At 65.2% G+C, this 25,588-nt stretch overlaps 2 protein-coding genes and 1 long non-coding RNA gene across 7 annotated transcripts; 1 reads left to right on the plus strand and 2 right to left on the minus strand.

Annotated features, from left to right (window-relative positions):
* Window positions 1–2,833: 2,833 nt before the first annotated feature.
* Window positions 2,834–18,955, minus strand: SPPL2B (signal peptide peptidase like 2B). Of its 5 annotated transcripts, XR_012012470.1 has the most exons (16): window positions 18,800–18,954; window positions 13,361–13,480; window positions 12,594–12,776; window positions 12,157–12,246; window positions 11,313–11,452; window positions 10,859–11,001; window positions 10,609–10,705; window positions 9,825–9,941; window positions 8,677–8,758; window positions 7,962–8,036; window positions 7,820–7,882; window positions 7,629–7,728; window positions 7,336–7,413; window positions 5,862–6,022; window positions 3,783–4,716; window positions 2,834–3,497 (listed from the first exon to the last, which is right to left on the minus strand). XR_012012470.1 is itself a non-coding variant. In XM_072787957.1 (15 exons), the coding sequence occupies exons 1-14, from the start codon at window positions 18,857–18,859 to the stop codon at window positions 5,841–5,843; spliced, it is 1,530 nt and encodes a 509-aa protein (XP_072644058.1). In that variant the 5' UTR covers window positions 18,860–18,955; the 3' UTR covers window positions 2,834–4,716; window positions 5,795–5,840. The 5 variants fall into 5 exon arrangements, 4 of the variants coding, with proteins under 4 accessions (XP_072644058.1, XP_072644055.1, XP_072644057.1 ...); XM_072787957.1 differs by having other exon boundaries at window positions 2,834–4,716; window positions 5,795–6,022; window positions 18,800–18,955; XM_072787954.1 differs by having other exon boundaries at window positions 2,834–4,716.
* LOC140611136 (uncharacterized) lies at window positions 16,189–18,196 on the minus strand. Its single transcript, XR_012012472.1, has 2 exons — window positions 17,472–18,196; window positions 16,189–17,173 (listed from the first exon to the last, which is right to left on the minus strand). It is a non-coding gene; the product is annotated as an uncharacterized lncRNA (long non-coding RNA).
* Window positions 18,953–23,673, plus strand: LSM7 (LSM7 homolog, U6 small nuclear RNA and mRNA degradation associated). Its single transcript, XM_072787958.1, has 4 exons — window positions 18,953–19,021; window positions 19,105–19,195; window positions 22,223–22,294; window positions 23,369–23,673. The coding sequence occupies exons 1-4, from the start codon at window positions 19,016–19,018 to the stop codon at window positions 23,509–23,511; spliced, it is 312 nt and encodes a 103-aa protein (XP_072644059.1). The 5' UTR covers window positions 18,953–19,015; the 3' UTR covers window positions 23,512–23,673.
* The last annotated feature ends 1,915 nt before the right edge of the window (window positions 23,674–25,588 follow it).

Raw genomic sequence — 25,588 nt, forward strand, 5'->3', positions numbered from 1 at the left:
TTCCCTCCAAAACCCAGCACGTACTCGGGCTGGAGGGCTTGTGCTTGATGCGGACACAGTCCCCAAAGCTTCCGGCACCGCCAGACACCGCGCCCCCACCCCAGGGGGCCCAGGGCGGTCAGGGTGGCCCTGACATGGGGGTGGCGGAGGGTCCGCCCAGCCGTGCTCCCCACCCGCCGCACAGCCCTGACGACAGCCTGTGTTGGTGGCATCGTGGAGTCAGAGGCCCCCTCGGCAGGCACCCTTCCCTGTCGGGGACCCCGGCACCCCGCCATCTGTGCTCCCGGGCACTCGGATGCTGGCGGAGGGCGGGGGAAGCAGAGGGGCTCCGGGCCGGCCCCGCAGCCCTCACGGGCTCTGCTCCCCGTGCTCCCCGCGCTGCGCCGCCCCCAGGCTCCCCCCACAGGCTCCCGGCCCCGTCGGGGATGGAGCATCCGGGGCCGGAACGCGCGCCCCTGGGCTCCGCTCCACAGCGGCTGCGGCCGCCCCCGCCCCTTCCGGAGACCCCGACTCACCTCCGCGACCCGCCGAGGCCGCCAGCGGAGCCACCTGCGGAGCTGGAGCGGGAGCCGGAGCCGCGGGCACCAGGGAGCCGGGGCGGGGCCGGGGGCGGCACCTGGCGGGGCGGGGCGGGTGGGGGCGGGGCCCTCGGAGCCACACAGGTGCCCCCGCACAGGTGCCTCCGCACAGGTGTCAGGGGAGGCCAAGGCCGCGGGGCAGGGGCAGGGGCCGACGCCGGGCAGACAGCTCCCCGAGGGGTGTGTGTGAATAACCGGATAGTTTAAAAAATAAACTTGCTGTGGAACAGCTTTAGATGTACAGGGAAGGCTGAGGATGGTCCCTGGGCCCCCCGAGCTCCGCCCGGTTCCCACCCTAACGTTAGTGCCACAGGGTCACAACCAATGAACCGACAGGACCCGTTATTGTTAACCAACATCCACACTTTATTCAGATTCCTGGTGTCCCTGACACACGTTCTGTGCCCGGGGCCCTTGGGGCGGCGGGTTTGGGGGGCCTCCAACCTGATGCGGGGCGCAGTCGGGGGTCGGCGTGCTTCTCATGGTCGGGCTGGGGCAGTGGCCCGGCCTCTGCTGGGACGCAGCCTCCACAGCCCGCGGCCCCCCAGCCTCCCCCTGCTTGCTTCCCCGCCCTGGCCCAGGAGAACACGCCCTTCGTCAGAACCATCATCTTTGCTCACTTTGGGGAGTTTTTGAACTGTCTTCAGGGACCAGCTGTTTTACCACCATTGGTGGCAACGTCCTCATGCCCTAAGTGCGACCTTACTCTTGTGGGAAGCACTGTGAGCCTTGGGGAGCCGAGCACAGTGCTGGAGAGGGAGCGATCCCTCCGGTCCCAGCTGCCCACAGCGTGGTCCCATTTCCTGAGTGCGTGTAGGGAGGCCCTGCAGGAGCAGCTGTCACACCTCTTGGCTGAAGATGCAGTTACAGCCCCAGAGGGACGCCAGTGACACGACCAAGGTCACTGGGTGCCAGCATGTAGGCCAGGACTCCAGAGCTGTGGGCTCTTCCCGCTGCCACGCCCCTGCTTGAGCCAGGACAGTGGGGAGCAGCCGGCCTCCTCTCCCCAGGGCAGCCAGCGCTGGGACCTTTCTAGGACTCTTGCCCCCTCACCTCTGGGTGACACCGGCCACACCTTCCCCACGTGGCCAGCGACCCCTGGCCCTCCCACCACCCACACTCATCTCCTCACTAAAGGCCCCACCCGCCTCCTCCAGGTGGCCTCCCCTGATGCATACTGTCCCCGAAGACAGAGGCAGGCATGGACTTGTGGCCTGTCCTCCCTCCCCAGGCTCAGCCACCTGGCGCAGGTGGGGCCGGGGGCCTGGCACACAGTAGGCACTGGACGAAGATGGACGGGATGAACGCTTAAGGAAAAACAAGTAAGCTCTGGAGCTCGTAAAAGAACACCTCACAGCACCGTTCCGAGCCCGGAGCTCACACGCCGGCGCGCAGCTGTGCCCGCTGCAGAGCAGGAACACGGCCCCCCCAGCACCGACTCCTGCTCCCACCCCCGCTGTGAAAACCAGCGCGTGGGGCCCTCCCCTGGGCACCCGCTGAGCCCACCGCCAGTCCAGGGGGAGGGGGGCCGCCGGGCCAAGGCGTGCGCCCACCAGGGCCCGGCACCACCCGAGCACCTGGGCCCAGGGCTGCCTGGGAGGAGTCGCTACGTCTCTGAGTGTCGGCCGGCCCCACGCAGCCAGGTGGAGTGGCCTTGGAGCCTGGCCTTCTCTCCCGTGGACGAGAGGTTGGTGGCCGCCACCCGACACCATGGGCGGCAGGGCCAGGGGCCGGGGGGCTGCCGACCTCTGCAGGCCCTCGCTAAGAAAAGGCTTCACCTTTTTGACCCCTTGAAGAATAAGAGGAAGCTATTTCACAACCTGTGAAAACCACACGGAACCCAACATCCCCGCGGCCGGCAGTGTTGGCCGTGGCCACGCCCATTTGCCATTCGCTGTGACATCTGGGCTGCAGCAGTAGGGCCGACGAGTTGTGGCAGTGACCGGGTGGCCTGGAAGACCCTGGACACCGGCCAGCCGGCTTTTCACACGACATCCGCGAGCCCGCAACAGGCGACTCCCCACCGCGCATCTCAGATAATCACGGAGGAGCTAGCGGTACCCGAGACACGGGGGCAGACGGAGCTCCCGCCAGGCTTCCTTCCACTCTCAAACGCCGTGTGATTCAGCACCCCGGCCCCGCACGGCCGCTGGCTTCATCACAGCCCAGCTGAGCGCTCTGCGGCAGGCGGCGTAGACTGGCTCCCACACCTTGGGGCACGTGCCCCGCCGCAGAAAAGACGAGGGCTGAGCGGCAACTATCAAAAGCTGTGTTTAATTGTAAGATTCAAACAGAAGCGAGGCAAAGACTGCAAATGGAAACTTCAGGAGCGAACATCCGCCTTCGAATCCCTTGATGTTTGTTTGTCAAACACGGAAAACGGAGAGATCCTGGCTCTACGCTGTCGTACAAAATGGCTTAGAGTAACGCGCGGGTCGATGTGGGAACGGGTCCGCTGAGACCCTGTGTCCCGGCCTGGCCTCCAAGTTGGGGGCTCTCAGGGGGGCCGGCAGGTCCAGCTGGTCTTCCAGAACCCAGGTCACCTGTTTTTTTAAGGGACACACATAAAACAGGCGGAAGACTTTTTTTCTTTTTTTGAATCAACATCATTTCTCCGTAGAGCAGCATGGCTAACAAAGGCTGTGAGTCTGTCTGGCGCTGGTATTTTTTGGAATGGATCATGGCTGACCCCGAGCCTACTGTCTATAACTGAGAGCAGACAGACGGGGACAGAGCTGGGACCGCATGGCAGGGGGAAGGGTGGTGGTGGTGGTGTCTGTGCCTTCATTTCACGTCAGTGGAAACATCTTTCCGAGCTCGAGTCTGGAGGCTGCATGGACAGGCGTGTGCCACGGCATGGGGGCCACTGACCTGAGGCCAGTCCTACTGCAGCATTTCCATCGTGACGTTCGGAGAACCCTGTCAGTGAGGTAGAAGACAAAATGCCAGTTCCAGAATATTCTCCACATTCCAGAAGCTCCCAGGGTTTAAATCGTAAGTGCGCTCGCCTGGCCGGTGTTGTTCCCAGAGGCCGGGCTGGGGTGGGGTGGAGACGTGCAGATGCCGTGAGAAGGGTGGGCTCCCCCCGCCCCCGAGTCCCTCTAAGCTGAAAGGTAAAATGGAGCCCACAGGAAAGCCACAGCCGCTGTGCAGGGTGCGGCCTGGCGCCCAGCTGCCCCAACCAGGGTGGTCCCAGAGACTCACACCCAAGAGGCAACACTACCCCGAGTTCAACAAGTCGTGGCCGTTAATTAGCAGGCGGAGAAGCTGGAGCGCAGGTCCGGGCTGATGGAAGAGGCGGGGGGCCCACCGTGCGTTCCCGCTGGGGCGGGCGCTGCCTGCGGCCCCTGCTGGGCCAAACGCAGGTCTGACCCCGGCCAGCCAGCCTGCAGCCTGAGCGTGGCCTGAGTGCGGACGTGGGGGTGCAGACCACCCGGACTGCAGAGGCTCTTGCTGGCCAGCGTCCGTGGGAAGGCTGCAACCTCAGGGAGGCAGACCCTGCCCTCTGGCCCAGGCACAGCGCCGGCGAGAACCTGAGGGAAGCGGCAGCGTGAGAAGCACCAAATGTGGGCGGATCTGCAGCCGTGGGCGGTCGTAGGTGGAGCTTCTTGCCCTTTCCGAGGAAACTGAGTCGATGGCAAGACCATGGAGCTGGGCACTCGCGTGACGGTGACCTCGTCGGCTGGGGTGGGGGCACGAGGGGACTCGTGGCAGCCACGCGAGCTGGGAGCAGGGCTGGAGAGGGTCCGGGGTGCAGCTGGGCTGGGCTCAAGGAGGAAGAGCGGGGGCGTCGGCCAGACCGGAGCACCAAGTTGGGGGGCCGGGCAGGTCCTGCGTCAGGGTCTCTCGGTGCAGAGGGGCAGCAGCGAGGCCCTCGAGTCTGCGCCATCTCCTAGGCCGAGGTGCCTACCACGCTCGTGGGCTCAGGGGCGTGGCCCTCTGGGCTCACAGGCTCCTGGGGGGATGCTCCGGCCCCGGTCTCCTCGGGCACAGACAACTCCGGGGGCTGCCCGTGGGGCAGGGGGCATTTGGCCAGTTCTTCACCTGGAGGCGGCTGGGAGAGGCCAGTGTCTGAATCCTTTCGAGGCTGCGGGCTGTCAGCTGAAGACGGAGCCCAAGGAGACTGAGGTAGATCCTTCTGTAAGAGAAGAAGCCCCAGTCAGGTGAGGGACGGGGCCAGGGAGCCTCGGGGGGGGGCAGCCTGGGGCAGAGGAGGGGTCACCGTCCCTGGGGTCCCAGCAGCAGACGGGCCACAGGACGGCTACCCGGGCAGAAACCCCGACGCCAACATCTCCAGCTGGGCCCCACCTCCTGAACCTCCCAGAACCAAGCCACCTGCTCCGCAGCGAGGCCAATGTTCCTCGGGACTGAGACCCTGTGAGGGTGGTGGGCTGTGAAGCTTCCCCGAGGGCCCAGGGGGAGGGCGCAAGGCCCGTGATCGGGTCACGTCATCTGGTTAATTATTCGGGGTGACCTGGAGCCCCACGCTGTTGAGCATCGCCGGGACGCAGAGGACACGCATCTCAACTTCCATCAAACTTGACACAGTCACGCCACGCTCAATGGGCACTGCCCTGGGGGCCGCGGGTCACGCTCGGAGATGCCAAGGGCCCTTCGAGCTCCCGGGTTCACTGGGGCAGAGGGAGGCAGCCGCACCCCTGCACCGCAGGCCAGTGCCGTCCCTGGGGCACGGTCACACGTGACCGTGTCCCTTCACTTTGAGTGCTCTATGCTACGTTAAGAAGGACCTCCTCGCCCCCCTCTCCTGTCACCACACCAGTAGCAGCCACAGAGCCGGGAGCCGCCCGTGCGGGCAGCGTGCTGAGCCGAGCAGCTCTGTGGGGACACGCCCGCTCTCAGGCCTCCCTGCCCTCCTCCACCCGGGCCCGAGGACGGCTGCACCCCGCGCCGCAAGGAGAGCTCCGGCGGCCCCCCAGCCTCGGCAAGGCATTCCCGATGGCGGAAACGGCCAGAAGCCAACGTCCAATCAGACGGTGCTACTGCCCCTTGGGGCTGGCTCCCTTAGAAAGGGCTGCTAGCACCGTCCTCGAGCCTCGCCCGAGACGGCCACAAGCACGTCCCCTCCGCTGGACAGCTCTGAGCCATCCAGGCCACATGGACACGACACCAAAGCAAGACCTTCTGGGAACAGGGAACGCTGACCATGGGACACAGGCTGTGGGGCTTAGTGGTGAAACTAGGAGGTTTTACTCAACTTTAATTCTAGTTAGGGCTTATTAGGTTATTACTGCTCGCAGACAGTCATAGCAAACTGGTATTCACCGCAAAGCCGCTGCCCGTCCAGAACATGCCCAGCTCCCTGCGCCAGAGCGCCAGGGCGCAGCTTGTGATCAGTGTGCAGGGCACCAGGTAGAGGAGGGCGGGCTGGCCGCGCTGCATCAGGGCCAACGCCATGAACGTCACCAGGAGGCCGATGCCATAAGCTGGAGAGAGACGGGCATGGTGTTACCTCGGCGGCGGCCCCGCAGCCCCACACCGGCAGCCCCACACCTGCCCGTCACAGGAATGCCGGTGGACAGCAACGCAAGGGCACGGGGTCAGGGAGGCAGTGTCACCGAGGAGCGCTCGGGGGAGTCGGTGCCTCCGCACACGCACAGACCCACTGGCTTCTTCCAGGACGCACGCTCCGCCCGCCCCACTGGGGTGGTCAGGCAGGCGGGAGGGCAAGAGCGCCCACAAGGCATCGGGCAGGAGCAACAGGGCAGCCCAGGGGAGGGGCCAGGTGGCAGGTGCACCCGGGGTCTGGGCCCGCAGAGGCAGCTCGTTAGAAAGGTGATTCTAAGTAAGAGCAACACGTGAACAAAATCAGAAAAATCTGAGCTTCGATAAGGGAACTGTGATCGTTCAGAAGGACGTTCCCGCTCTCGTGAAACAGCTGGAGAGGCTCTGCGGGCTGAGGGGTCCGCGGCCTGCTCCCTGGGCGGCACGAGTGCTGACGCACACACAGCCCGGCGTCGGCAGGTGCCACCCCGTGGGCAGGACGCAGCCGCTCCTCGTCCTGGTCCTGCAACCGCAACCTGCAAACACCTCGGGAAGCAGCTACAAGCCGGTCTCCAGCGCCTGCTTCCGCCCGTGGCTCCTGTCCGACCCTCACCTCGGGTGCCCCAGTGGAAGGGCGGTGCGGAGAAATCTCTAGTCATCACTTACCCCGCGTCCTAAAGAAGCGGCTCGACAGAAGCAAACTACGGAGGGATAAAGGCTGGCTGCCTATAAAAGGTCGGCAGTTTCAAGGTCGAGGACCACAGAAACGATCTCAACGGCCGGTTCTCGCACACAAAACCCCCACAACTGCACCAGGAGGAGGCTCAGGGATGGCGAGTGGGGGACAGACGGCAACAGCCTGATGGTCAGCTGGGTGGCCCTGGGGCCTCCTGTCCGCTGGGCTGGCTGTGGGGCCTGTGCACACTCCCCCTCCCGGGGGCAGATGAGGAGTCACAGCGCCTCTGGCCTGGGAAGGGGAGGGGGGCCCGCGTGCGCAGGGACAAGCGCCATCGGGCCAACTCGCGGCCCCTCCCGAGGCGCTGACCAGAGGCAGGCAAGCCAAGAGGTTTGGGAAACGTTAGGAGCAACCGGGGCTCCAGGGGAAGGGTCACTTCTGTGTAAATGGCTTTGGCCATCAAGGTAATAAGCAGGAGACAAGGACAAAAACGGAAAGATGTGGAAGGAGAGTCGTGGGGAGGCGCAAGGAAGGGCGCGATGCGAGCCCACGCCTGGGGCCGGCCTCGAGGGCGCTTACCCACAGTGCAGGCCACGAAGTAGACCCTGGACGACTGCACCTGGATGTCGAACCTGTGGCAGTACGCCACGAGCAGCCCTGCAGGAGAAAGGCCGTGGGCCGGATGCCAGGCCCGAGCCCGTGACACCACCGGCAACAGCGGCTGCTCCTTCAGGAGGGCCCCGCGGAGGCGGCTCAGGGCTCGGAGGAGGGGTCGCCGCAGGTGCAACCGCAGCAACATGGGAGCCCGGGGGGCTGCCCAGCTCCCCTGCTCCCAAGGACCCCCCACCCCAGTGTGCCCCCCCCCCCAGTACCTGGCACCAGGATGTCCCCGAAGCCCAGCAGGGAGAAGGGCCGGTCACACAGGGCCAGTGGCGAGGCGTTGAGTCTGGGCACCTTCAGGACCATGGGGAGCTGGGGGGGCAGAGAGGCAGCCGTCTCGGGGACCTGGCCAAGCCCACCACTCACCTCGGGGCAGTGCCTCGGCCACGGGCCCACTCCCTACCTTCTCGTGGGTGGCCGAGTCCGAGGGCCCGGTCGCCACCTCCACCATGATACTGTTCCCGCTCTAACAAAGGGGAGGACGAGTCAGGGAGGGGGCACGGGAGCAGGGGGTGCAGCAGCGGGGCACGGGCAGGGGCGCCCACCTTGGTCAGGAAGGGCGTGATGAACACAAAGAAGACGTCGTAGACAAAGAGCACCAGCAGCAGCAGCGTGCAGGCCTGGGGGGGGGGCGGACGACATCCTGATGGGCCAGGCGGCGGGCCAGAGAGCCCCGGGCGCACTGACCCCCAGGTCGTGTCCCACCCCGCACACCCCCCCGGGGCTCAGGTGGGCCCACTGGGACAGAGCCGGGTGGGGGAACTGAGCAAATCCAGTCCCGTCCCCGGGACCACAGGAGACGAGCCCTGGAAGCTGCTCCAGGCCAGGCTGTTAGGTTCCTGGGACAGGGACGCCGGGAGGCGCGGGGCTCAGCGACACACACCGTGCACCCCGTCGCTGTGGGTGTGGGGTGATGAGCCCGTCACGTCTTCCCGCGTACTTCTCAGTCCCGTCCAGTGGCCTCGGCCGGCTGCCCACACCCGCTCGTCCATGCGTGCGCTCACCCCGCAGCAAGTTAACCGCGGCACAGCGGCCAGCCCCGGGAGGAGCCCTGGCCTGCAGCGCCCCCAGGGCCAGGGTGCCGGGCATCCTCACAGCCTGGTGGTCACTGGCAGGGCCGCCACGTGAGAGGCAACAGGAGGGACGGAGGCACCCAGACCACGCTGCCCAGGGACGGCCAGGGACGCCGCCCGCCCACGGCACGGTCCCATCTGCACACCCCACCCCCAGCCAGTGGGCCCACATCCTCGGGACCCTCACCTTGAAAGTGGGGAGACGGATGGTTTTCAACATGTAGAGACAGAAGGCAACGCCCAGCGCGTCCTGAAGGACCCAGGCCCACCTGGAAGGCAGAGCAGCGGTCACCCGCTGGGCAGGGACTCCGCCAAGAGCCACGACCCGCCAGCCGCTCCTTCCTCGGCCACCTCAGCTGCTGAGTTGCCCGAGCTGTCCGGGCCGGGCCCCTCGCGGCGCTGGGCACAGGGGGGCAGCAAGTGGCAGGGGCAGGGCTGCAGCGACCCCCCACCCCGACACCGGGGCAGCTCTTGCACCCACATCACAGGGTGGCACGGGGGCATCGTGCAGCTGCTGGACTCAAATTTCTCTTCAAAAATATTTTTTGGACAATTTACAAAAGCAAAACTCTCGCCCAGTCAGATTCCACATCCAACCTCTGGGCCCCTGGAAGGCGGAGGGGACGCAGAGGCAAGTGCGTGACCCCAGCACCACCAGGGAGCCACCACCACGGGGCCACATGCATCGCGCAGGCTTGCCCCGGCCGCCCCCGCCTGCCCCGGGTCACTCATCAAACCGGGACGAAAACCCCTCCCAGCTGGGGCAGCCGTGAAGAACAAAGAGAAGATTCGCAGCCGCCAGTGGGCGCCCGGACGCGGCGGGAACGCGGCCCGCTCTGAGTTTATAGACCGGAGCAAGTCTCCTGGCTGGAATCTAGCTGTGAGAGCTCGAGTTCTCTTTGTGTACAAAGGACTCAAAATATTTTCACGTTTTCCTTCTGCCAATTAAATCTGTCGCGGCTCCAAACGGCAGCGCAGCCAAGAACGGTTAACTGCCTCTGCAAAGGCTCAGAGGGAGCGCCAGATGGCGTGAGGGGCGGGCGGCGGCGCGGCGGCCTCCCGGCACCACCCGGCGCCCTGGGCGCCACGGCAGGGGCAGCGGCGGGGGCAGCGGGGCAGCAGGTCCCACCCAGGCGCCCGGAGGGCCCCGCTCGGGGTACCCGGGGCCGGGAGAGTCTGCGGCATCCCGGGCCCAGACGCCCATCACCGCCGCTCACGTGGCAGCGGGACAAACCCAGTGACACGAGATGCGGGCGGCCCCACACGGCCCTCGCTCGCAGCCCGGGCGGGGACAGGGAGCGTCTGAGGACAGCCCGCGGAGGGGGTGGCACTCACTGGTCCTCGTTCCGGAAGATTCCCCACACCACGCTGACGGCCAGGCAGAGCAGTGCGAGCAGCAGCATGCTGACCCGAGGGCGCTTGTGGAAGTAGGGCAGGCTGTTGTCGGGGACCCTGGGGGGGCCATCAGGGGCGTCATCGCAGCCCCTGCCCCCACACCCGGGCTCTGCTGAGGAAGGGCCACCCTGCCCTGCCCCTCCCTCCACTGCCCCTTCCCTGTTAACACTCCTCCCTCCTCCCCCTTACGGTGTTTCCAGAAGGGACCCCCAAGGGCAGAGCAGAACGGAGCGGGGGTGGGCGCTGCTGGGTGGCGGCCCCTGCCGCGGACCCCGGGGCAGCAGCTCACCCCACGGGCACCCGTCTGACTTTCGGCGTTGGCCACCGGCCCGTGAGAACCAGACCGGGCGTCTGGCAGGTGAGCCACCCCCAGCCCCGGCCTGGACCACCAGTGCGTGCGGCCATGTGACCCCGCCCTGCACCCCCGCCCAGGACCGACAGGCATCCACGCCGTCCCCACGGGGCCTGGGCTGAACGGGACGTGGGGAGACGGAGGCCGGGGAACCACAGCCACTTCCCCGCTCGCCCTGCCCCCCAGGCCAGGAGCCCAGCCTGACTGGCCACAGGACGGGGGTGCGTGGCCCCATGGAAGCAACACTTAAGAGCTTCAGGGGCCGGAGGCCGGAAACCAGTGGGGGCGGGCCAAGGAAAGGCAGCGGGGTGGGGTGTGAGTGAGCAGAGCCGTGGGTGCAGGGCCGGGCAGGGGCCCGGCAGGGGGGCTTACCTGCACCTGCCGAAAGGCAGCCTCTGGACCAACGGTGCCAGGCAGCTATAGAGGCCCGTGGACGACGACAGACAGAAGATCCCGATGATCACATAGACTGTGGGGAGGGCAGGCACTGAGGAGGGGGCCGCCTGGGGTCCCCCGTCCCACCCTGAGGAAGGGCTTCCCGCCCACAGTTCGCTAGGCTCCCCTACTACGGTGGACTGGGGACCTGGGCCTCAGTTTCCCCAGGGTGAGCCAGGGGACGCACCGAGTTGGTCGTAGAAGTAGTAGAGCAACACCAGCATGGAGCAGCACATGACCACGAAGACACAGATCATGACGGGGGTCACGTCCACCGCCTCATCCTCCTGCTTCTCGGGCCCATCGTCCCGCTTGTGTTTCATGTACCTCCTGGGGAGGCACAGATGAGTCCAGGGAACACCCTCCTGGCCGGCGCAGCACCCAGGCGCCCAGGGCCCGGGAACGGGGATGGAGAGGCAGGGCCGAGGGGCACCCCCTCCACACCCACTGCATGTCCCGGCCGTGCCCTCAACCAGAGCCTGCCTCGGCCCCAGGGACCTCACGAGAGCGGGTGCTGAGGGGCCGGGAAGTGCGCCCCCAGCCCCGAGAGCCAAGCTGGGACGGCCGCCCTGATGCACAGCGACCGGAGCCCCTCATCCAGCACTGGGCCACCCGTGGACCCCCCTGTGCTGGGCACTCACTTCTTCACATCCCGGCTCCCAGCCCAGTAGCCCCCGAGCGCGACGGTGCCAACGGCCATGACGAAGATGATGACCATGTTGTAGTCCAGCATGGGCTCGTTGGGGGCGTACAGCGCTGCCCTCACTGCTCGGCCAAAATTCTGCATCAGAGAATGCACCAGAGCTCAGGGTTGGGGCCACTGTCCCCTGCCCCCCGTCACCCCAGAGAGCCGAGGCCCGCCCACACGTGGAGCGGGGCCCACAGAGAGCCTGTCCGGGGGGCCTCCGAGCCCCATGCCTTCACCCGCCACTCCCACCCCAAAGAAACCAACTCTGGTGGATCTAGCTTCCCACGAGGTCAGGCGGAGGGGCCCCTGCATGTGGGGGACCCAGCCCTAAAACTGGACGCGCGTGTGTGCCTGTGGGAGCGTGCAGGTGGCCTGGGAAGCATCTAGTGGGCCCAGTGGTTCTCTCGGGAGAGCTGTGAAGGCTGCAGTCAGGATGGAAACGTGCAGACGCTTCCACAAACACTGAATATTCCCCTTCTGCTCGTGTCTGGAAGCTGCCAGCCCCTGACCTGGCTCCCCAAACCGTGGTGAACACAGGCCTCTGGTCAGACAGGGCCGGGCGCAAGCAGGGCCGGCCAGCCTGGCCCGGGAGCCTGGGCGCTCTGACCTCTGGGGCCGGTTCTCCGTCCCCGCCGCTCGGTGGCACCGCCTGCCCTGTCACAGGAGGCTGGTGACCGGTGGTGGCAAGAACCAAACACCCGCCAGCCCCAGTGGGCGGCCTCGCTCCTGGGTCCCCTGCCCACCATGGACTCACGGCCCTGGACCAGCTGCAGGCCGGAGGAGGCAGCAGACCCCACCTTGAAAATGTCCAGCATGTCTTTGTAGCTGAGCAGGGCCACGGGAATGCCAATCTCCTCATACTGTGTCTTGTTGCCTCCTGGGGGGACCTGGGGGCCGAGGAATGCAGGAGGGACGTCGTGGCTTACCAAGGCCCACCCCGACCCCACGGCCTGCAGAGCCAGCCCTTTTGGAGGGCGCCAAGGGGCTGTGTGTGTGTCTGTCTGTCCCTCTGCTGAGGGAGGAAAAGCTCTCTTCACTTGCAGGCCTGGGGACAAGTCGCTTAGGAGCCAGCCCACCCTGGGCAGCCACCTGCTCCTCAGGAGTCACCCCCCAGAGCTCCGCCCCGAGGCCCCGGAGGACGAGGACGGGATCCAGCATCCCCAGAGCCCCCAGGACCACTCTGGGATACGCCCCCCACCCCAAGAGGCCTGAGTGCACGGCCACGAGGCCATACCAGTGTCTCCTTGCTGACGATGAGCAGCCCGCGCGCCCCGCCGCCCTGTGCCAGCCGCACTTTCTCATAGAAGGTGCAGTTTCCCCGCGCCACCAGCGGGATCTGGTTGCTGAAGCCTTTGGTGGGGAGGTCGGGCGGGGAGCAGAGCACAGAGGCCGTCCAGTCCCGCAGCTGTAGGAGAGACTGGAGAAGGTGGCGCTTACACCAGCTGATCTAGAAGAGTCCGTGGGGGGGTCGCCTACACACACATCCGCACGAGCCCGTGCACACACCCAAGTGCAAGGCTAATGGGGGGCGGGGAGGGGGAGTCCGTTGGCAACCCTCCCAGCCTCCATGGCAGGTGGGAGTGGTGGCCACAGGGGGACAATCACCCGCCAGCCCAGCCCCACCCCTCATCCCTGCAGGACCCGTCAGCCAGTCAGCCCCAGCCCAGCACGGGGGGCTTGGCCAGTGACCCCTGGTGGGGGCCGCTCAACAATACCTGGACATCTTTTGATTCTGACCAAGGAAGCCAAGGCCCAGAGAGGTTAGGAGGACCAGAAGCCCCCTCCCCCCCACCCCAATGACTTCCCAGCTGAGGCCCTTGCTCTGTCCTCCAAGGGGGTCCCTGCAGGATGAGACTTCTAGAGCCCCTCCAGAGACCAGGCTGGGGAGCAGAGGGTGCAGTCAGTCAGCAGGACAGAGCCGACCCCAAGTGTGGAGGGCGTACCCCAGAGCCCCTCCAGGCCCGCCGACCCCCACAGGGAAGGGCCCCAGCGGGCACTCACCGCTTTGCTGAGGTCGTGTGGCAGGTGGGCCCACTGCGGGTTGTAGAGGATGCAGTAGTCTTTGCCTCTGGGGCCCCCTGTCTCGGAGACCACGTGCACCATGCCGTACTCACAGGCTACCTGGAGCGACAAGGCAGCAGTTGGAGAGCTGGGCACGGGGCTGGACGCCCCAGGAGCAGCAGGGTCCGAGGCAAACAAGGACACCCCACCACGCCCAGGGGTTGGGCTGGTTTCCCTCCTCCTACAGGACAGAAGGGACACCACCATACACATCTTCTGGTGGAGAAAACACGGCAGGGCAGCAAGCGCAGGGCCGAGCTTCCCAGGGAGACGGGTGCGGACTGGGGTCCTGCCAGGTCCCCTCCCCGCAGCTCCCATGGCAGGACAGCACCTCCCCACTGGGCCCTCCCAGGATCGACAGGACGGGCAGAATGAAAACCCTGCGGCTCTGTCCCGATGGGGACACGGTGAGCCAGGAGATCCATCCCCAGGCCCTGGGTGGTGGCCAGAGGCCAGGGCCACAGGACGAGGCACGAACTTCCTGCACCCCAGCAGGTTTGGGGTTGCCCTTGACCCACAGGCTCCTGGAATAACCACCCACTGGCCACTGGCTGGTGAGGCCAGCCGGCTCCAGGCCCCTCGTGCCACACCTCACTTTCCAGGGGGGCCTCGGAGCCCAGGGCACAGGCCAGTGGGATCTGGGTCCGGGCTGACCCCCCACTCGGGGCGTGGCAGGAAGTCTGAAGGGGGAGCTTCCTTGGGGCTGGGCACTCTGAGACTCGGCGACAGAGAAGAGTCCTGGGGACGCCACCAGGGCGCGGCCAGCACCCCCCGCACGACCCCGACCCAGCAGAGCCCGTCTCCGCGGCCGCCGCCCGGCTTCTGGGCCCAGGATTCCGAGGAGGAGGAAGGAGGAGCTGGCAGCCAGGGTCGTGGTCGCCCTTCCACGCCCCGCCGGGCAGCAGGCTGGGGAAGGGCCGTGCCCGGAGCATCACGCGGACCCAGCAAGCTCTGTGTGGACGCAAAGCAAGGCACAGGGGCAGGAGCCAGAGTCCCCGAAACCCCGACACCCCTCAAGGTCAGTGCGGGGCCGGCGCCTGGGACGGAAGGGGCGGACTCGCCTTCTTCCTGCCGAACATCAGCTTAATCTACGTGAAAAACCATCATTTCCCACAAAGCCGCCCCACTCCCTGCTCACCTACGTCTCCCGTGGGGGCCACTGTGCCCTCCCCTGGAGCGGCTGCCGGGCTGCGGGCGGGCCGGCGTGCAGGTGGCCCTCTCCCGCCCCCTCCCCTATGCTGGGCTCCGGCCGGGCCGCAGAGCCCCCCACAAGCACACCTCCCAGTCTCAGGAGGACTTTGTCCATGGCAGGTCACACAGCATCTGGGGCCCAGGTCTTGGCTGCTCTGCCCCCGGCCGGGCTCGCCCCAAGTCTGAGCAGCTCCTGGGGCCTGCTGAGTGCGGACGGGTCTCAGGAGAGCAGCCGGGTGCTAGGAGCTGAGGGCGTTAGTCCGGCCAGCGCACCCCAGGGGGCCCCACACACCTCGGGCTCCCCTTAGGCTGCAAACGCCTCCAGACCGAGATAGAAAATTCTACTCCTTGGAACCCCTAGAATCTGCCAAAGAGAAATGCCTATAGCCGCTTGTCTGACATCAGATGCGTGATGGGGTCCAGCCGGCACCGCAAGGCACACCCCTGGCCATCGGGGCCCAGGGTCCCGATGCCTCACGGCTCCCAGCACCAGGAGGGGGCACTGACGGGCTTCCGTTTGGCTAGACCCTCGGTGGAAGCACAGCAAGGCCCCAGCTGCTCCAGGAGCTTCTCGCCCCGGCCCTGGGCACCTTGTGGTGGCGGCAGCAAGGAGACCCCAGGGCACCCGAACACACAGCCCGGAGGCTAACAGCGGGCACCGAGTGCACGTCTTGCCCTGCTCTGGGGTCCCTGAGCACCACGCTTCCAACTGGCACCGCTGATCTGACGCTTCGGCCTGGCGCCTCGAGTGAGGCACTGAATGCCACGCGGACGGCTGGGGGTGCGCGGAGAAGCCGTGCTTACGGGTGCTGAGCTCCCAGGAACCAGGTTCCTGAAGGCAGGGCTGGGGGCTGCCCGAGGCTGACCCGAGGTCTCAGAGCCCCTCGCTAAGGCTGTGCTCTACCCCCACCTGCCCTGGACAACCTCCATGCGCCTCACGTGTCATTTCCTCCATCAGGGGCAGTATTAGGAGCCCTCTCTTCCTGGGGATCCCCGAGTGGCTCAGTGGTTTAGCGCCTGCCTTCTGCTCAGGGTGTGGTCCTGGAGACCCTGGATTGAGTCCCGCATCGGGCTCCCTGCATGGAGCCTGCTTCTCCCTCTGCCTGTGCCTGTGCCTCAATCTCTCTCTCTCTCTCTCTCTCATAAATGAAAAAAATCTTAAAAAAAAAAAAAGGAGCCCTCTCTTCCTTTCTCCCTGCCAAACTGTCTCCCAAGGGCACCCCTCAACCTGGCTCTAAGTGCTGTGCCTTCTAATGAGTCACCCCATGCTCAGAACCCCCCGGCACCTCCTTACCATAGATGAATGTGGGGAATATAAGATCCCTCAACCCACAGGCCTCATGTACCCCACCTGTGCATCTAAATAAAGATTTATTGGAACACAGCTGCCCCATTCTGCATGCAGGGCTTCTGGCTGGTCTCAGCTACCACTGCAGAGCTGCAAGGTTGCAAGGGAGACCGTGTGGCCCACAAAGACAGGAATAATCGCTGTCTGGCCTTTTACAGACACGCTTGCTGACCCCTGTTCTGTGCGGTCCAGGTTGTGGATGAAAAAGTGTCATTTGTGTAAAACGGGAATGAGTAGAAGCTGCTTCTCTTTTAAAAGGTCATTTGAAAGCACAGAAGCCCACCTCATGGACCTCTCCCCACAATCTGCACAACCCGCTTCCTGCCAGGAAATCAGCCCATACACACGTCAAATGCCAGAATACAGTTTCCTCCCCACGGAGTTAAAGGAACCAGAAGTTCTTCAAAAGGACCCAAGGCTGCACATGCCCGTCAGTCTAGCATGGCCCGTCCCCATCTGGGGAGCCAGAAATCTCTGGGATTACCAGACAGGCCATTTTCTGACACATCACAATCACCAAGCAGGTTCAGGAACTTCTAGAGAAACCCCACTCTGGGGTGACCATGAAGGCATTCCACATCTGGGGGTTTGAGAAAAGCTCCTGGGTCCCGGCTAGAAGCAGTCATCCTTCGAAGACTTGCTAAGTTCCCTAAGAAGATGGAGAAGTGAAAACCCAGGAAGTTTGGAAAGAGATGTTGAGCCAGAGGAGGAACAGGTGGAGGAGGGGAAGGCAGGTAGTAGAGGGAGCAGGCGGAGAAGTGGGGGGGACAGGTGGCAGAGGGCAGAGGGGAGAAGTGGAGGAGGAGTGGGGGGGGCAGGTGCAGGAGGGGGAGAAGAGAGGAAGGAGGAGGTGAGGGCACTGACATTACTTCAGATCTGCTGAGTAACAGCCCCCCCTCCAGCCTTTATGTACCAGGGAAATGTGTACATTTAGGGGATTCCTCATCCAGGGTCACAAAATGGTAGCAAATGAATTTAGGGCTGCCCGCAAGCAGCGTCCCACGCAGTGGAAAGCTGGTCCTATTCCCAGGCACCAAGACCCAAACTTCCACAAACAAGCACACCCACCCACCACAATGCCATCTGTCCTATCTTGGGGCAAACAAACACACAGACCCAGGCCCTGGTCCATGAAGGGTCAGCACGAGCGCTCTCACTGCACACCTGGACGCTGTCCTCTGCTCACGCACAGGGCAAAGTTCAAAACCCTCAGCCTGCCGGGAAGAAAGTCCAGACACCTGAGCACCGTGAGCCTTCCACACCTGCCCCTGACCGCCCCGCCCGGCCCCCAGCCCAGGGAGGCCACAGCTTGGCCTGCCCCTCACCCTTGGCCTCGGAGCCTCGCCTACTGCACAACCCCCTTCAGCCGAAGAGGAAATCCCAGCCTCCCTCAAGTACACCTGAAGGGTCTCCTTTGGGGTGTCATCTTTCTCAGGTCGTAACCATTAAACCACCCTACACGCCAGCCAGAGGGGACTCTCCCCCTGCTCAAAATAAGTCATCAGCTCTCACCCCTGCTCACGCTGCTCGTCACCAGCAACACCCTCCCTCTGCCATCTGGACCTGGCAACTCCTCTTCACCCTCCAGAACACCCCTTAGGTGCCACTGCTTCTGAAACGCCTTCCCAAGCAAACTGGGTCCGTCCCTCCACGGTGCTCCCGTTACCCTGCGTCCACTTCTCACTTTGCTCTCATTCAAAACGTCCCCGCCCTCAACTTGCCGAGAGAGTGCTGAGGAAGATGATGGAGCAGGGCCTGGCAAACAGCGGGGGACGGGGCCTCCCAGGGAGCCTCTCCGGAGGGGGGTGGGGGCAGGGAAGAACTAGGAAGGATGACCAGGGGCATTCCGGGGAAACGGGGAAGACCAGACGGAGGCGGAGCGCCTTCAGCAAACTAGGAACAGGAGGGGAAGCGTCCCAAGCCGCCCAACCACAGAGGCCTCCCACACGCGCTGGAAGCCGAGGGGCGGCTCTCATCTGGATGCAACCAGACCTGACACACTTTCAGAGACATCCCTCCTGCTGTGCCGCCCATGGACTGGGGGGTGTGTGAGACGCAAGTGGCCACCGGAGGCTACAGGAGAGAGATGGGGGCCTGCGGCGGGCAGCTCAAGGTTAATGGGACACCGCTCCCTGAGCTGCATCACCCAGGGAACCGGGGAGGGAGGACCTGCAAATACAAAGTGCGCTTAGGAGGATGTCCACCCCCCCGGCTGGCAGCAGGCTCCCCGCTGGCCCGGAGACCTCTGACCCCAGCTGCCCGAGGAGGAGCACGCTGCAGCTGTCACCCCATGAGCATCACCGCCGAGTCCTCACTGACGTCTTCCTTTTGCAGATGAGCAACTGACGCCCGAAGCTGGGGCCTCCCTTGCCCAAGGTCACGCAACAGAACACGGGGCGGCGGTTGGACCCCACTCGGGACGCGGGCTCTCGGCCGCTCCCTGTGGGGAACCGGGGGCCACGCCGGACGGCTTACCGCAACCACGCGGGTGGGCGCTAACCTCGCGCGGAAGGGGAAACTGAGGCTGGGGGCCAGGCGGGGGGCGTCCCCGGCGGCGGCCGGGGGCCTCGGGACGGAGCAGGGCCTGGGGAGCCGGGGGGCCTCCCGGACTTCAGACCCAGGCGCAACTGGGCGACGCTGCGGCTGGGGAGGGCTCCGGGGGGGGCCGGCCCGCAAGGTCACGGCCCGGCTCCCGGCCCGCGGGCCACCGCGCGGGGGGCGAGCAGACCCGAGGCTGGCCCCCAGGCCAGGCCGGGCGGGGCTCCCGCGGGGCGCGGGGCCCGGGGCGGAGGGACCGGGCGCCGCAGCCGGCGGGGCCGGCGGGGCCGACGCAGCCTCACCTGGGTCGCGAGGAGCAGGAAGGCCACCGCGAGCCGCGCCAGCGCCGCCGCCGCCGCCATGTCAGCCGGGTCGAGCCGCAGGCGTCGGCAGATGTTTCCCAGCAACGCTCCGGCGCGCCCCGCCGCGCCTGCGCCGTGTGCGCTCCGCGCCTGCGCACGGGGGCGGGGTCAAAGGGCGCGCGGCGGCGCCTGCGCAGAGCGGCGCGCGGCGGCAAGATGGCGGTGAGCGCGCGGCGCGGCCGGCTGGGCGGGCGGCGTGGGACCCGGCCGCGCTCTGCGCCTCACGCGCTCTGCTTCCCCCGCAGGACAAAGAGAAGAAGAAAAAAGAGAGCATCTTGGACTTGTCGAAGTACATCGACAAGACGATTCGGGTGAAGTTTCAGGGAGGCCGCGAAGGTGAGACCCCCCCGCCCCCCGCCGCCCGCCGCCCGCCCCGCCGCCCGCTCCCCGTCGACGGCTCCGGGAGGCGAGCAGGGTGGCGGATGCCCGGGCGCAGGCCGGAGCGCTTTGCTGGGAGGACTCGCGACGGCCTCCGTCCGACGCCGTGCACGCGGGGAAACTGAGGCACGGGAGGAGCTGCAGACACCCCGAAGCGGCCGAGGCGCAGGCGGGGTCCTCGCTCCGAGGCAGCCGCCCCCGCTGGTCCCCGCTGGTCACTGACCCCCGCCCCGGCTCCTTGGGCTCCGCACTCGTGACCCTGACGCCAGCCAGATTGTTCGGGGCTGTCGGGGCGCTGGGGGGAGGGGAGCAGCCAACCCCCGGATGCCGCCAGATGCCAGGACATGCCTTAGCTTGGGCACCCCAACCAGGCATCTCCCTTGCCGAGCCGCGGCCCGGTGTCAAGGATGGTCCAGAGGGGCCTGTTAAACACAGGTGGGCCCTCCTCTGGGCCGCCCTGTCCCTCCCGGGGAAGGGGCAGCCTTGCGGAGCTCTCAGCTGCCACCAGGCTGTGACGTGCACCCGCCTGCCGGGCTCTTACCAGGCTTAAAACACAAGGCTTCGCTGGGTGAATGAATTTCAAAGATCTCGGGAGCTTTCTCCCACTATTCACGAGCCAGGGAGCACCCCACCTAGGAGACGGCGCAGAGCCCCAGAGGGTTTCGTAGGCAGAGGGTGCAGGAGCAGACGCTGGATCGCTTCCGGCAGGGTCCCCCTCCTCTGGGGGATGCTGGGGGTTCTTTCAGGAAGACTAGCTCGGGAGGGCTGACCTGGAAGTTCCAGGCTGACTGGTGGAGATTGCATTCCTGGGAGAGCTGCAGGTGCGGCCAGGTTAGGTATGAGGCCGCGGTGGGGTGGCCGGGGCTTGGCACGAGTGACGCCGTTGGGAGTCTCTCTTTCTAACTCCAGGTTAACTCCACAGTCATTTTTCTGCTCTCAGCTCAGGATTCTTGCTCCAGGAAGCCTTCCCTGATCCTCCACCCTGGGCCCCACGCCTTTGGTGTCAGCTCCTGGTACCGTCTGTCACCGTTCCCCGCTTTACGCGGTAAACACGACACCGACCTCTGCATCTTCCCCCTGGAATAGTGAGGAGGGCAGGAGCTGGGCCCAGTGTTGCTGGTGCGTGTAGGCAGTGTGGCCTCTGGGGTCCTAGCGCCAGGCAGCTGGAGTCAGAGCCGCAGCTCTTTGGCGCACTGGCTGTGGGACTTCGGGCAGCTCACCCCGCCCCCCCAGGGCTCCATTTCTTCACTCCCCCCACCTCACCGGGCGGTGGTGAGGATCACAGGGTTGGAGGCACCTTCGATGTGGTTTCTGACACAAGCAAGCACTTGAGCAACATTTCATTTCTTCAGCTGCCTCTTTGCTTTCATTGTGTTTCATGAGACAGTGACCCAGATCCCTTCTCCCGGAGATGTGGACGATTGGGTAGCATCGGCGTGGTTAACAGCGCGGTGCCTGCAAGTCTAGGTAGCCAGCAGTGGTGAGAACTTGAACCCGAACAGATGTTTGCTCTGTCTGCGCCGTGCTGGCTCTGGGACCCGTGAAGGAGACACAGCTCTCGTTTCTCAGGGTGCTCATATGGGTTTTCTACACTGTTTAGCAAGTTGCCACCACGTTAGCAGCTTACGCAACATGAATTTATTATCTTGTGGTGTTTGTCAGGAGGAGTCTGGGTGCCTTGGGCTCAGGGGCTCAGGTTGCACTAAAGGAGTGTCTCAGACGCCCTGTTGGTTGTGGGCAGGGTTTGGTCCCCTGCGAGGGTCCTACCCCTGTAGGACCAGGGTCCCCGAGCTCTGCTACAGGTGTCCTAGAGGCTGCCCGCCGGCCCTGGCCACAGCACTGTCCACAGCATGGCAGTTTGCTCCCTCAAGGCCAGTGGGAAGATCCCTCTCATGCTTTGAATTTTTTGACACAGTTCCTGTTCCCCTGAGCTCATCTGATTAGGTCAGGCCGGCCGAGCAGAATCTCTTTAGGTGAGCTGAGAGGGCACTGATTCTGGGACCGTAATCACACGTGCCCGTTCCTTCGTCTTTATCCTCCTGTAACCTAATGGCAGGAGTGGCATCCCGTCCTATTCACAGGTTCCCTCCCACACTTGAGGGGAGGGGTTCCACTGGGTGGTCACCGGGGTCAGCCCCATTTTAGAACTCTGCTCGTGCCCCACGGAGGAGGGCAGACCCGCAGGTGCGGCCACAGTGCCCGCTGCCCATAAGCTCGTCGGGGAAGTGTCCTCGGGACCTTTGTCTTGCGGGCGGAGGGGAGGTCAGTCGGGGAGAGAGGAAGGCACAGAGCCAGGCGATCTCGGTCACGGCTGGAGGCGTGAAGGCGCCCTGAGCCGGTGAAGCTGCTCACAGGAGCGCAGCAGGCCGGGTTGGGCCCCCACGCCGTGGTGCGCAGAGCCGTCGGTCCCGCCCAGCCCCGTACTCCCCGCAGACACTACAGCGGCGCGGTGGAGCGTGGTGGGGGCACCCCTGCTTCGCCAGCTGTGCCTGGGCCGGGAGGCCTGAAGGCCGGAGGGGCAGGGCTTTGGGGCGCGTCCCTCTGGCCGTGTAGGCGCCGCTCCTCTGCGCATGCGCGCCACTGCTGGTTTCCGTATGGCTCGTGAGCTGAGAACGGTTTTTACGATTTCAAATATCTGAGAAACTGAAGCCATAATTGCACGTTTGTGTATCCAAGTGTCTGCAAGTCGCCTGGCTGTCCCCCTCCCCCAGGCCGAGCACGTGGTTGCCACGGAGAGCGTGTGGCCTACACTGTGGAGAGGTGGCCAGTCGCTGGCCCTTTGCAGGAGACGTTTGCGACCACTTTCTGGTGGGGGTGGTTTGGGGTCCTTGTGGCTCCCCTTCCCTGGAGAGGCCACTCCCCACGTCTGCACCGTGCTGGGGTTGAGCCCCCTGCCAGGGGGGGAGTGCCCCCACCTCTGTGCACCTGTCCCCAGAACCACTGCTCATTACTCCTTTCCATTTCTCTTCTGGGTGTTCCTCCAAGCCAGCGGCATCTTGAAGGGGTTCGACCCACTCCTCAATCTCGTGCTTGACGGCACCGTGGAGTACATGAGAGGTGAGCACGGCCCCGGGGTGCAGCAGCTACCTGCGGGACCTTTCTCCTGCCCCACACCCCCCCAAGCCACCCCTACATGACCGACGCGGTGCTCACGAACCAGAGAGCCGGTCTCCCTTGTCCCCTGATGTCCCTGCGTGTCCCTGTCACCCCAAGTCCCCGGACCCTCCGCAGCGCCTGCCCATCTGCCGGCACATTCTCTCGGGAGGCATTCAGGAGACGCCCAGACCTAGGAGGGAGGCAGGGGACTGTCTGTGTTACTCTGGCGACGTCAGCAGGGCTGCTGGAGAGGCCTCTTTGTGGGAGAAGCGTGGCCGCAGCTCAACAGCCAGCGCCATCAGGCCTCCTGTGTGCCCTCTTTCTCCCCTCCCCATCTGGGTCCACTAGAGGTCAGATGGGCTCACCATGCTGCACCCCCCCACCGCCCCCGCCTCCTGGGCCAGATGTCTTCCTTCATGAGAGGACAGCCCCACCATGTGGGTCCGTTGGGAAAACCCCGCAAGAGGAAGCAAGCCAGTCACTTTGGTGTGCGCTGGCCCATGTGGCCCCGGGAGCCCACGCCTTCTTGTCTCAGCCCCAGGACAGCCCCCCTAGTGGGTTCCAGGAGGGATCAGGCCCAGAACACTGGTTACTGCTGCACCATCTGTTGGGGAAGAGCTGTACCCCAGACCTGGCCTCTGGCGCACTGGACCACCTGGCCATCCCCCAACATCCTGCAAAAGCAATCGCTGTTTTCAGCTACTGTCATTGCCATGGGGACCTCCTATCCCACCCCTAACTGCTTGTGGACCTGGGACAAGCGGCGCCAGACTGATTTTTATTCCAGCTGCATGTCATAACGTGGTCCCAGGACCTCTGCTGGCTCAGGTGCCGGGGTCCCCAATTAGCATCATGACCCAGCATCTCCCACACCAAGTTCTCCTTTGGGAGTAGGGTGAGGCACTTAGCCTGCTGCCCCAGCCGGCAAGGTCCTTAGAGCCACACGCCCCACCCCCATCTAGCACACCGCCATCCCTCAGGTCCCGGAGCCACCTGGGGGCCGTCTTACTCCTGCCCCTCCCTCTTGCTCTGCAGACCCCGACGACCAGTACAAGCTGACAGAGGACACCCGCCAGCTGGGCCTGGTGGTGTGCAGGGGCACATCCGTGGTGCTCATCTGCCCTCAGGACGGCATGGAGGCCATCCCCAACCCCTTCATCCAGCAGCAGGACGCCTAGCGGGCGCAGAGACTCGGGCTGGGCTGTTGGAGGACTCGGAGCCCCCCCCCCCCCCCCCCCCCCCCCCCCCCCGTGCCCACACTGCGTGCCACCATAGGAACAGAACTCTCCTTTTTGTATGGGTTATGTTTTTGTTTTCTTAATAAAACTGCAAACCTCAAATGTTCTGGAGCCCCAGAATCTTGCTTTTAGCCTTGGTTTTTTTGGCAGGACCTGCTCCCAGAGATTGGGATTCGGTCCAGCAGAGTTGTTGAGCCCTGAACACAGTGTGCTCTGGGCCTTGGGGGCTCAGAGATGCCTGGAGCCCCCTGGAGCATCATAGCAGGTGTGGGCCCCCCAGGCCAGCCTGTGGGTCCAGGAGAGTGGATGGGCCACACACCTCAGCGGGAAGACCCCAGAGGCCCGCCCCTGCCTCTGCTCTGTCCTTACAGTGCCTCCTGACCCGAGCTGGCATGGGCCCCTAGAGCCAGGGCCTTCTGGGTCATGCGCTGCTTATGGCCATGGCCACACAAGAACAGAACAGCCAGATGGTCGTGTTGGCCGGGCCCCCACGGCTTCTCCCCTCCCCTCAGTCCCGCCCCAGCGGCTCCCTGAGGGCCCTTCCAGACCCCCACCCTCACTGGCCAGCTCCAGGTCATCCTCAGGAGTGCCTGTCCATGTCTCGTCTTCCGTGACCCTTGCTTCCTAAACTCGGGGTGCTTGTTAGGACTCCCCACGGGGGTGTCCCTCCCTGATTTGTCACCCAGGAGGGCAGAGAGGGGCTGTGGCCCCGTAACCCCTTCACTGCCCATGGGGGACGTGCAGGAGGCCAGTAGCAGTCGGGGCTGGATGGGCGCATGTACCACCCGCCTGGCATTGCCACCAGAGAAACCGAAGCCAGCTGGCCTCCAGCTTATCGTGGGGATCTGGGCTCTGAGGCTGCTGCTGGGAACTCGGTATCAGCCACGTGGCCTCTCCTGTGCACCCCTCTCCTCCCTCCCGTCCCATCTCCCCACCGCCTCCGGCAGCTCCCTAATCAGAGGCCTCATCCCGGAGCCAAATCCTCAGCAGCTGGACAGTGGAGGGGGTAGGCGCTGGGCGAGCTGCGGGCGGCAGCCCCCGGGGAAGGCTGTGACCCAGAATCTGCACACCCAGTGTGCCGGCATCCTGCCGGCCGGGCCTCTGCCCTTGTGACAGTCGGGGGCCTGCACCGTAGAGGGTCCAAGACCTGGAACATCAGCTCTGGTCACTATGGAGTTGGCCCAGAAGCCTGGACCCCAGGGGCGGGGTGGGGCCCGGTGGGGCAGCCAGAGGCCAGAACAGGGCTGCCTGGCCTCCAGTCCCTAGCCTCTGCACACCCAGGGCGGCTCGGCCTGGTCACCCCCTGCCCCGCCGTCACACACCCCTGCGCTGCCCACCACCCCCCGCCCTCCCCCACCCCTCAGCAAGCGGTGAGGGCAACACCTGCTGTCCACAGCCACAAAGTCCAGGGCTCAAGTCTCCTCCCCTGGTGGCCGCGTGGCTTAGCAGAAGTGTCCCCACCTCTCTGAGGTCCCATCGCGTAAGTTCAAGGAGAGGCATCACGTACGGACTCCGGCCGGACGCGGGGCCGCAGCTGAGTGGGGCCCCGGTTAGCACAGAGCTTTGCATTCAAGTCTGAAAATGAGAACAGGATGCTCTGGGGCCCTGGAAGGAGGGAGCCTCGCCCCTGGGGGTCAGACAGCTCCCCAGGAAGGGGGACAAAACGGGCCTGTCCCACTTAACCACACCGTCCTGGACAGTCCGTTCGACCTGGTTTGTGAAAGACGAGACAGCCTCGCTGCCCGTTACCGGGGGGTCCGCTACGAACTCGGCTTCCTCTGCCCAAGTGTAAAGCGACTCTACAAAGAGGAAGCTCTCTCCACTCGATGCAGTAGGGCCACCCGTTCTCTGCAGCTGTCCCCAGCCACAGGGGGAGTCTGCACCCCTCAGATCCCGGGGACTCGCTCTGATGATTAGGGCTGTGGTGGCGGCGACTAGGAATTTAGAGCCGCCTCCCTCCCCCCATGACGTGGACGGCACCCAGCCCGAGGGGCCCTCGCGGGAGCACCGAGGCCAG

Source organism: Canis lupus, chromosome 19, assembly GCF_048164855.1.
Source record: "Canis lupus baileyi chromosome 19, mCanLup2.hap1, whole genome shotgun sequence".
Lineage (NCBI taxonomy): Eukaryota > Metazoa > Chordata > Mammalia > Carnivora > Canidae > Canis > Canis lupus.

Coding starts and splice junctions, on each gene's coding strand:
- SPPL2B (XM_072787954.1), bottom strand. CDS start 18,859: ATGGCGGCGGCGGCGGCGCTGGCGCGGCTCGCGGTGGCCTTCCTGCTC. Junction 7,729..7,819: donor ACTCGGCCACCCACGAGAAG/GTAGGGAGTGGG, acceptor CTGCCCCCCCAG/CTCCCCATGGTCCTGAAGGT. Junction 6,023..7,335: donor CTTCGTGGCCTGCACTGTGG/GTAAGCGCCCTC, acceptor GTCTCTCTCCAG/CTTATGGCATCGGCCTCCTG.
- LSM7 (XM_072787958.1), top strand. Junction 19,196..22,222: donor GTTTCAGGGAGGCCGCGAAG/GTGAGACCCCCC, acceptor TGTTCCTCCAAG/CCAGCGGCATCTTGAAGGGG. Junction 22,295..23,368: donor CACCGTGGAGTACATGAGAG/GTGAGCACGGCC, acceptor CTTGCTCTGCAG/ACCCCGACGACCAGTACAAG.